Raw genomic sequence first — 11,815 nt, 5'->3', positions numbered from 1 at the left:
TTTTAGTCTTTTTATATAGATATTTCAAAATATAACAAGGAGATCAGTGTATACTCCTACATTCAGTAGTTGTAATTCTGATTTACCCTCTTAAGTCTCAGACAGATTTCACCAGGTTATATTTTACTGATTAAAGTAGAGGTTGGGGTCTATAGTACAGCTAATAAGCTGATGAAATGTGGAGTTGAAGATAAAATTGTAAAAATGCCAAAGAAACAAGATAGGTTAACTAGTTTACTGGAGATGTAGGTGATAAAGTGTCAATAATAATATAAGAGTTTATAAGGGGTAATGATTTTATTACCAGTCATGCTGCTAGGATAAAAAGGTTAAAGGGCATGTGTAGAATTGAGAGATTGAGAGAAGGTATGTATAGTAAATTCTACTTTGGTCACAATCTTTGCAATATGTTACGGCTTCTTAAGTAAATCACAAAGAAAGTTTACAACTTCTGAAAGTTTAGAGGCTGTATTCAACAGATAACAAAAATGCATCAAGAAGCTTGTGATCGATGGACAGGTAAATTATTCTAAAATCATGCTTTATGTGCCTCTGAAAGTGACAACTTAAGTATTGCATGGGCTTACTATCTTACTACAGAGTTCTTTAAGTACAGTACTTTTGGCTCAGACATTGATAAAGAAAAATAATGAATCTGTGATAAACAAATGGAGAGGTCTAAATAGCAACATGATTAACGATTGGTAAATGAATAAAAGAAGGTTGAATGGTAGATTGGATTTTATGTTCATTATTATTCTCTTCACAACTACCTTACAATATCTTTTATAAAAAAAACATGGCTCTACATGAAAATATCAACTCAAACCTGACATTATCTTACAATACTTATTGATTGTGAATAAATGAATGAATAATGAATGATTAAATATTTGAAGTATGTTTTAAGTCTTTTCATGATAGATGCAATAAACACAAATCATAAATCATGTATGTAGACAGGGAAAAATCTACAATCAACTTAAGTTTAACCTTAGTTAAATAACCTTGAAATGCAAGAAGGTATAAATTAGAACTTATGTGTTCTGGAAAATTCTATCAGTAAAACTGGAATTTAAAGTATAAATGATAATATGTAGGGGAAATTCTGAAATTAAGGAAGAAAATTACAAATTATGGTCCAAACTCAGCTTACATTCCTTGTTGGTGAGTGTATGTTTCAATACTTGCAAACGCTTTTTTGTATAGAGTGCTTGAACCCTTTGATAATTTAAAGCATAAGGTGTTTAAAAAAATATCAGTAGAAGTAATCCATCAATGAATAAACTATTTATCATTATTTATCATAAGAATAAAGCAAAATAAGAGCATTATGAAAAATGAATGATAAAGATCAGAAAAAAAGATCAGAGGAAAAAACTCTGTATTTATCATAGCGTCAAACATATTATTTTATCTGACAGCAAAGATGACATTTTAATATGACAATTTATTATGCAGACAAAAAACATCCTATGACGTCAGAGGGAAAAGTTTAGACAGCAATATATAGAAAATGAGGCAGTTAAAAGGGTAAACTGCACGATTTAAATGTTTCGTTATAGAAACAGTATGTAAAAACCACAATGTTTTAGTGGCTATTAAAATGTATTATAAGAGCTGTAAGTTAATTTTAGACTAAATTTGTAAATTTAGACTAACTAGATGCAAAAAAATATAGATTAATCGGATGGGAAAATATTTTTTTCAATGTTATTAGGTGCATTTGGTAGTTTTTCTTCAGTATCTATTATCTATACAATACTTCTTCCTTATTTTGGGAAGGCTGTTAACTTGGTTGATATTGAAGTAATATAGAGAAATTGACTTCAGAGTAGTTTCAGGCTGTACCTTTGTCAGGTTGTTGGCAGCACTTCAGGGCTGAGATTGTGCTACAGACCTAGTGTTTGGTTGGTTGGCCATTTTTGGAGGTTTTAGATCTTGAATGTATGTCAAGAGAGAACTAGTTAAACTGCACGAAAGTCGCATAATCCCTTCAAATATACTTCAGACTGGAAAATTCTTATGTGTGTTTTATCTAGACAAGGAAAAAATGAGTCAAACATTCAAACATGCATAATTCTGGACACACATGTATTTGAAAGCTCCAATTTCGATGGTGAACACTATTAGTGATTATCTTAGTTAGAAAATCGGTGAAACGGTTGGTGAATTGTACCTTTAAGAAATATTGTGCAATAGTCTTGTCTCTTAATGGTATCTGCACAATATTGTAGCTAAAAGTAGGCATAGACTGTCTGGCTGGTCATTGATTGATATGTTTATCAAGTATAATTAACAAGTGGGAAATCCTGTATTAGACTTGTTTGACTACTGGTTGTCACTAGTGACGTCCACAATATGGCAAACTGACATTCTTTAATGAGGAAAAGGCTTTCAAACAAATTTATCATTTAAAAGAGTTTTTGTATGTGGATGATATTAATTTTGTCTTAGATATCTGAAGCATGAAATTTAGACATTTTGTATATATATGGTATTTGATGGTTTCTTCAGTATTATTTTTTTTAAGACTGAAGATACATGGTAGGTCGCTCCATCCATCCGTTAGTCCGTCCATCTGTCCGTCAACATTTGCTTGTAAACGCTCTAAAAACTAGATTTTTTGATGGAGTCAAATGAAATTCCGTATGTGTATACATATACATAAAACGAAAATCAAGTTCGAATTTGATTTATTATCGACCTTTAGAAGCAGAGTTATTGCCCTTGCCCCAAAATCTTGAATATTTACCATCCGCATGCCGTGGTTTGCGTATATGGATGTGGCCCACTATCTTTTGATATGAAGGCAGTTTTGTTTTTTATATTGTGGAGAATTCAATCCATAATAATGTTGGTATCTCATGAAATCATGTCATTGTTTCTCAAACTAATCAATTTTTACTCTTCCATTATTTGATTTTTTACTATGTACAACCAGACTTTCAAATTGTGAAATATTGTCAAACATTCAGACTGGATGACTATGATGAAAAGTCCAGAACTAACTAGTCATTATTGATTTTCATTGTGATAAATAATTAAGTTGGTCTTATCCATTTGCCACAATGTGTTTGTTTTTAAATTATGTTTCTCAGTGAAAGATGTTGAAACCAATCCATTGCGACATGTTCATCAAGTTAGTCATAAAAAACAAGGCCGTGTCATTGAAAAAATAATAGATGTCACTTGTAGATTATTTTCATATTGGACTAATACGAGATGTTAGATACATAGGACAACCACAGCTTGTAAATAGGTTTCTCTACTGTACTGTAGTATAACCTAATGCTGTTGTGTTCAATATCTTGAGGAATTCAAACCTGTAGGAAGACAGGTGTTCTAATAGGATAAGGATAGGATAATATCAAGGTATTGTTACATGTTTTTAGAAGGATGTTCTAGTGAAAATCAGGCAGATTTAAATTCATGAACCTTAAAAAGTTGATAAGAAACTTAGATAGCTGAATGACAGATTGCTAGTAGACAATTTGAAGGTTAATTTCGTAAACTGATAGAAATTATGGTTATCAATAATTGTTAAGTCATTATCTAGACTAAGTCTATAAAAAACAAACAATCTTTATCCATTATCAAAGGGAATCTTATCAATTTAAAAGTATGGCACACATGTTTTACACACGCATGCATGATTTTCTCATTTGCTGTATAATTTTTGTCAATATTTGTGTGTTTATTTTCATGTTAAAATTGAGTCTGTCAACATACACTATCAATTGGGCGTTAAACGTTACTATGGTGAAATCAATCTCCTTCCAGAAAGTATTTTTTAAGTTTTTGTCCAGTAACAATTGATAATAATGAAAGTTGTTTTTAATGGAATGAAACTGTTTTTAAATCATGTTACAAGATTAAAATAATTGAAGCAGGAATGAGTTATCTTCTTTTGTTATCATTCATACAGAAGGAATTATATTTGCTGATTGCTCAATTAATTTGAAATATTCTGCTTTATTCAGATCAGTAAGAGCAGTAATTGTATGCTTTGTCAGCCCAGATTTTCTGTTTTTATTCAGCACATGCATTATATTTCTTCAATTCCCTTTCTATAAGCATTACATGACATGTGTTTGTGAAATTGGCAGTGGTAAAATATGACCCTGAAGTAACATTTTGTATTTATTTGTTTATTTTGCACTAAGTTTGGTATATCATAAATATTAGTATATATATATATTTGCAACAAAGTCAAAACATCATTGTGTTTATTAACATAGTTGTAACAGATATTGAAAACTAGAAACACTACAAAATACTACAAAATACTACAAAATAAAGGAAACTGTGTTTATAGGATAAGTTAATACTTATAACCTTTTAGTGGTTTAGGTAGATTTTGATTGTATTTGTTGGAAATGGTTCAACTATCTCAAAATATAGGTTATAAGCATTTCACATAATAAATGGTTTAAAGATATTCCATTCCTATTTGTATTTTGGTTTACAAATATCTGTGATTTTGATATCAGGACTTTTTTTCTTGTGCAAAAAGATGTGGAGTATCAGGATTACTGAAATGTTTTACAGATCAGATGTATTTGTACACAATATGAATGATTTAAGGAATATCTCACTTATTCTGTATTTCTATTTTCCTGTGCATCAGATTAGCATGCCAATCACATAATAATCAACCATTTCTGATAATTTGACATTAGTATTTCACATAATTTATTATAAGGAATCTTTCAGTCATGCTGCATAGTTTTGTTTACAAATCTCTGTTGTCAGCATTATTATTTTTGTGTGCATCAGATGAGATCTGTTAAGTTTGGAGCATCAGGTATCTTAAATGATTTATAGGTCACTTGTATAATTTATGTCATTAATGGCTTCAGTTATATTCAATGCAATGGTATTTCTGTTTGCAAATCTGAATGGCTGGTTTTATTCTATTTTTGATGATCAGATAAAATGTGCCAACTACTTATGTCTTCATATACCTAAGATGATTTATGGGTCACTAGTAGTAGATGAGTAATTCAAGGAATGTCAGGTAATCTTTAACAAAAAACACTAGAGGTTAAGCAAAACTAGTTGTGTTATATGTTTACAAATGTTAATGGGTATAATGGGATGTAACTGATGGCTATGTTACTGTGTAATTCTATCAGTGGTAAAGGACTGGAATATCACTGTTTAAGCATACATACTCCTACACCAAGTCATAATTTGTACAAACCCTGATCTTTCCTAATTATTCCAGTCAACAAAAATTGTAAGTGAGTATATCTAGAAAAATAAACTCAAGAAGTTTGAAAATTGACCAGAAATGACCCTTGAAAGCCAACTTGTCAATTAAGGATGTTAGGTTTTTTTCTTTATGAGAGCTAAGGCTGTAAAATTGTGACCAACTCAAATTTACTGTGAAAAAAAGCTGGTTACGCTCACTCCAAAATGGCCATCAGATAAAAAAGAATGTAACAGTCTTGAATCCGACTTATAACTTTAATCTGATAATGATAGGATTATTATGAATTATGTGATAATCGTGGGATAATTATCTCTTATCCTGTCTTAATGATATAATTATCATTCTATCATACACCTGTTATATTCTGCAATCTTTGACAAAGAAAATACTTTAAGATAGGATAATAAGTTAAGACAATTCGTGATGCACTATGATGGAACAATTTGTGATGCAATATGATAGGACAATATGTGATGCATTGTGATAGGACAAATTGTGAAGCGATATGATAGGACAGTTTGTAATGTATAGATTCCATGTTCATGATATTTGATGTTCTCCAGGGAGCGTTGATCAGCATCAGTATCTAGTATTTATATATATATCATGGTATTAGAGTAGTGAGAAATATTATTGGTTATAATCTTTTAAAATCAAATTTTGAGAATTTATACTCAGGTAATTTCCATCAAACAAGAATTTCTTCTACTATTGATATTAATAGAAAACTTAAAAATGAAGTGAACAGAAAATCTGTAGATTTGTGTTCAATGTGATACAAGATTAACTTCAAGTTAATATCTAAGACTATTTAACACATTGATCTTAAAAAGTTTTGTTGGTGATATTTATGTGAACTTTTTGATCACCTGTATATTTTGTTGTGTATTTAGTTTCTATATAAATGATTTGTGATTATCTGTTTAGTCAATTCATCAATTGATGCAGCATTCCTTATTTTTACTTTCTAATTGATTTCAATGGTAGTTATCCTATTAACTTTTATCATTGTTTTCTTTTAATCAGTTTTTTAATCTTAGGCAACTTTGATATTAAGCCAAAGTACAAAAATAGTTAACTCTTAAATATACTGTCATTAAACTGTCAAAATTGACATTATAAACTATTAATATAAACTTAGAGTAAATATCATAAACAAATCTCATCATAAAAATAACTGAATAAATTCTTGCTTTTACTTACAGCCTATTGCATGTTGACTTTCTCTTGCATAAGAGAGGTTTGGGTGTGTTTAAATCATGAACACTGACATGCAAATGTCATAATATTCATATAGCTATCATTAAATGAATCGAGACGGACACAAGAGGACTGACATGGAAATGCTAAGGAAAATGTTTCCGTTATTATTTGTGTTTCTATTGACAGAATTATGTAATATTAGGTCTATTAATGAAAATTTGATATCCTACTAAATGAAACTTTAGAATAAGAGCTAGCTTGTGGGGTTAAACAACAAAATATACATACATTAATTATAGGTCTATCAATTACGTGCCTAAAAGCACAGCAAAAATTATTATTGGACTTGTATGATTGATATTTACAACTCTATATCAACTTATTTTCCTCTTAAATCATACCTAGATAAGGAATACATTAAACAAAACTTGCAGAGCTTGTTTATTTTGTCAATGTCATTTGTTTTGATTATGACCAAGAAACTATTAGACTAAACAGAACTATTAGGCTAGTGTTAAAACATGTGTTCAAATTTACTCAATAATTAGATATAAATTGGTCATGACGCCATTATAAAGGAATATGCAAATAAATTCTTTGATTACCATCAAGTAAACGACCACATGGCTGTCTGGTACACATGAGACCTGTCAGGAGAAGGTGATCCTTAACAAGTATCAACAGACAAAAAAGGTGAAAGGAAGGTTATGGTATGTGTTTCTCCAGGATTTGGTTTCATACAGAATACATATACATGTTTAATTGTGACCCCAGAGAATGATTAGAAAGTTTCTAGTGAAAATTAACATTGATTATCTACAGTCTGTATGCTTGTTATCAATCTTTTTCTAGTATATATACTATATATATATGCAGAAGAGTAAGATGTTTTATCTCACATCATTTTATATACCATTATTATCATATGATTTAACAGTTGTCTTTTTTATCTTTTTAGTTTGGAGAGTGTTAAGGTTTCCTTGACAACGCATTAGTTGTGAACGAAGGGCAACATGGGGAAGGCAAATAGTAAATTGAAACCCGAAATTCTTGAGGATTTGCGTAAGAATACAGAATTTACAGACGAAGAACTTCAGGAGTGGTACAAAGGATTTCTAAAAGATTGTCCGAGTGGTCATCTTTCTGTGGAAGAATTCAAAAAAATATATGGAAACTTTTTCCCATATGGGGATGCATCAAAATTTGCTGAACATGTATTCCGTACATTTGACACTAATGGGGATGGCACAATTGACTTTCGTGAATTTATTTGTGCTTTAAGTGTTACGTCTCGTGGTAAATTAGAACAAAAATTACGGTGGGCATTCAGTATGTATGATTTAGATGGAAATGGATTTATTTCACGACAGGAAATGTTAGAAATAGTAACGGTAAGATTTTTGAAAAGTTTTTAAACTAAACATCTAACAATAAAATCAATTCACAAAAGAGGCATAAAAAAAAAATTGTACAATATTATCTGAAACATTTTCCAGCAGGATTAAATAAACCTGTTGCTGCTGTCTAGGATATATATCCTAGAAAAAACTTTCTGATCGTATTTCTGCTAACTGAATATTCGGACCAAAACACACTCTCAGACCACTTTTCATAACAGGCTAGGCCCACTTAAATTTGCTTAAACATTGTTCCAAGCCTAAAAAAAAAAGTGGTCCAAGTGCGCTGTGAAAAGTGCTTCAAAAGTGTCTAACCATATGCTAACATCTATATTTCCTGAAATAAAGTTCCTTGCAACCGTTGGTTTTCCATAAAACCATATCTTATATGAGGACCTCTGTTAAATATAATTATCAGACGCCAGATACAGAGTCAACCATCCCAACTAAATATTTTGTATAAAGAATAGATACTGGTATGTCTCGGTACCATGAGAACCAAACTATTTACATCATTGATGATTAATAATTTGTTTACTCTTTTTCAGGCCATATATAAAATGGTTGGAACAGTTATGAAAATGCCTGAAGATGAATCTACCCCAGAAAAAAGAACCGAGAAAATCTTCCGTCAAATGGATAAAAATTTAGATGGTAGACTATCTTTAGATGAGTTTATTGAAGGAGCAAAAAGTGACCCTTCTATCGTTCGTCTGCTTCAATGTGATCCTCAATCTCAAAGTTGAGTGTAGATTTACAACAATATTGTCATTACGCAGAAACCAAGCATTCTGGAAAGGTGTGAATGCGAAAAGTTCTTTCACTCTGTCGTCGTTGAATCATCTTGTTATTTATTCTAGCGTTAACGAATTATTGTTGTCATGGAAACTGATGTTCTGAAAAATTCTTTGAAAGGATGAAGTTGTACATATTTTATCTTATAAGCTGATTAAACTTTCTGGTGTGTTTTGTCTCTCCAACCAATATGTTACCATAGTTACAGTTGGATGTAGTCTGACCGTTACCTTTGAAGAGGAAATCTTCAACGACCTTAGAGGCTGTGTGACCTTGACTTATGGTTTCTATTGGTTACGAAATTGAAGCTTTATTGAAAGCTCAGTTGTATTCATTCCAAATATATTAGGAAACAGGGAGCATGTATTTTCATTATTGATATTTCATTCAAAGAATGTGTCTGCAAGCGAATCAATTGCATAACATGTTTCATTGAATTTTTTGTAAATGGTAAATCTTTACCATGAATTTTTAGAAGAATATTTAGAGTTACAAAATTGATGGTAAAAAAAAGCAAACTTGATTCAATTGTTAATGAAATGAAAGTAATGTATACTTTATTATGCCCAAGATATATATTATTTTATAGTAACTTAACTTGTTATGTGTTTTTCATAGCACATTTGCTAGAATTTCATTATTTTTCATGTTCTAAGTGGTACAATCTACAATTTAAATTGTTTTATTGCACAGAAAAGTTTTTTATACCTTGAAAAGTATTGCTGTTACCCAACTTTTTCCAACTTTTGTTAATTTTTGTTTTGAAGAATTCAATTATTTTTTAATTCAATGACACTATCAAGAAATCAATTTGAAATTTTTGATCTGACTTTGTTAAATGTGTGAAAATTATGTTTGAGTTTACCAAAAATAAACTGCAGTTGTTTCTGCACTTTATTATCTAACACAAGAAATTTCAAGACAATTCTGTTAAATAATACATAATAATGTAGCTTTAATTTCTCTTCGGACTGTTCTCCCAGGTTTTGATTCATTCCATGCCATCTTTGTTTTTTTTTTTTGTAAAATAATATTAGTGATGCGTTTGTAAAAAGTTAATGTATATATATATATATATATATTATTATTATTATGGTATACCCCCCAATACAAATTAATTGTCAAGTTAAAGATTGAAAAAATTAAGCAACATAGTAATTGGTTTTTTTTTTATTTTAAGAAATGACGAACATTCAACCCAGTTTTAATACAAATTATTTAGAATTAAAATCTTGTTGTGCTCTGTTAAAATACTTTTAAAGGATTTTTTATCAAGTTCAAATTTTGATAATGTATTATTTTACACCCAGAAAAATTTGTTAGATGCATGTTTGTTATGTTACTTTTTTACAATCGAAGAAAAGTTTGAAAATTATATAGCAGGTCAATTAAGAAAATATTAATTTATGATATCAATCAATTTATTTCATATCCAACTTCATCCATATAATATGGTCATTTTTAAATTGATATACATATTTGTTTGTTTATGATATAGACTTTTTATGCTGTATTGTTTTGGTTGGGATAAAATCGTTTTGTTTGTTTGTTTATGGGACTGGAAGTCATTGTTACAAGCATTGATCGGAAAGACTGTGTAGTAGTATATCAATGAAAATTAGTTTCAGCTTGGGGAACTTGCTCCATTCTAATTGTTGGAAGAAACCTCTTTCATAGCTCCATGGTTTCCCCAAGTGAAACATGATATAACAGACTTGGTATTTTATTGGAAGCAAGCCAGCTCTTATGTGTACATCAGAATATTAATATTATATTGGATAAGACAAAAGAATTAATTTATAAAAACACTATGTAACTTGTTTTTGGGTGAACATAATCCACTTAGACTTCAGAAACCTGACTGTCACACATGCTATTATGTAAGATAGCAGGATGGAACATTATCTGCAAAGGTTGTCAACATGTGGGGTGGTTGTATCAAATCAGGAAAATTTTCTTGTATTTTGAGAATTCACGGCATGTAATGACCAAACAGACATATTATTCCAGAAAACTATTATTTGCTATCATGATGAAGAGACTAATTATATCTGTATAAAAACTTAATTTATAACACGTCTCTGTGCTTTAATTAATGACTTGCATGCATTCTTTATTTGGACTAACTTATATAGTAACAGAATGTCCGGTCTACGCTTGGCTGAAGTTGAAAATTCAGTTTTGCTTTAAGAGATGTATTGAGGGCATATGTTGAACATAATATATTATGAAATTTATATACAAAAATTTATTATTATTAAACAATGTTTTTGTTTCTGTATATTAATTCATATGTCATTTGCACCCTTTGCAATTAAAGAGATAATTTTTTTCAATTTTTGAATTCATTTGATGAAAAATCATTGAAATGTCTCTCCTTATATGTTTGAGTTCAGTTGGTAAATTGTTTAGTAATATCTTCTGGACAGTGATGACTAAGCAATCCAACTAAATCTCTTTCAAATTTACTTATGAACATTATGTGGTGGCAAAATTATAGTCTGCGCTCAGAATGATCCATATTTTTAATGACAAGAGTACTCTGTCTAACTTGACAGAAACTGTCAGATAGATTTTGGTTTATTGGTTTTTAAGGAACAAATGTCATGAAAATATATCTAAATGTTAGCATTAAATGACCCTTATTGGTACTGGCTATAAATGTCCAAGACAGTGGCGCTTCTAGTTCTATAAACCATTCGGTGGAGGGGTTGAGTTGCAGCCACATTATTGTCAAGGAGAACATTTACGAACTCAAGGATTTGAAATTTGAAACTGGAAGAGCAAAAGTCGTAGCCACTGGCTAATTAAATGTGGTTAAATACCAGGACCCCAAGAATCTTCAGAGAACAGCAATATTGATTTGGTGGAGATGGAAATAATCCTGCATCTTGTTCAAACAATATTCATACAAAATGGAGTCTGTATCTTACATCTCCTCTAGCTATCATGATATCTATCATTAATTAATTGTTGCCTAAAGTCTAGTAGAAAACTTGTCATTATTCTCTCTTTTTGACCACTACAACTTAATAATTAAATTAAAGTAACCAGATCTGCTGTGTTCAGTTAAGACTATCCATAGTCAGTCAATTTAATTAGACAGCTTGCAAGACATTATTTGAGATATAAGTCTGCCTTTCTTTGTTAAAAAGAAAAACAACTATATTTTACAAGGAAAACAAAGTTCACAAATAAGGAT

The 11,815-nt window shown here is 30.1% G+C and overlaps 1 protein-coding gene across 1 annotated transcript; it reads left to right on the top strand.

The window, feature by feature from the left end:
- The first annotated feature begins 6,893 nt into the window (after nt 1-6,893).
- Nucleotides 6,894-10,949, top strand: LOTGIDRAFT_180935 (hypothetical protein). Its single transcript, XM_009045467.1, has 3 exons — nt 6,894-7,131; nt 7,380-7,812; nt 8,367-10,949. The coding sequence occupies exons 2-3, from the start codon at nt 7,435-7,437 to the stop codon at nt 8,562-8,564; spliced, it is 576 nt and encodes a 191-aa protein (XP_009043715.1). The 5' UTR covers nt 6,894-7,131; nt 7,380-7,434; the 3' UTR covers nt 8,565-10,949.
- Nucleotides 10,950-11,815: the final 866 nt, after the last annotated feature.

Source organism: Lottia gigantea, assembly GCF_000327385.1.
Source record: "Lottia gigantea unplaced genomic scaffold LOTGIsca_1, whole genome shotgun sequence".
NCBI classification, from domain to species: Eukaryota; Metazoa; Mollusca; class Gastropoda; family Lottiidae; genus Lottia; species Lottia gigantea.
The sequence above is the reverse complement of the archived record's forward strand: the minus strand, read 5'-3'. Positions and strand labels throughout refer to the sequence as shown.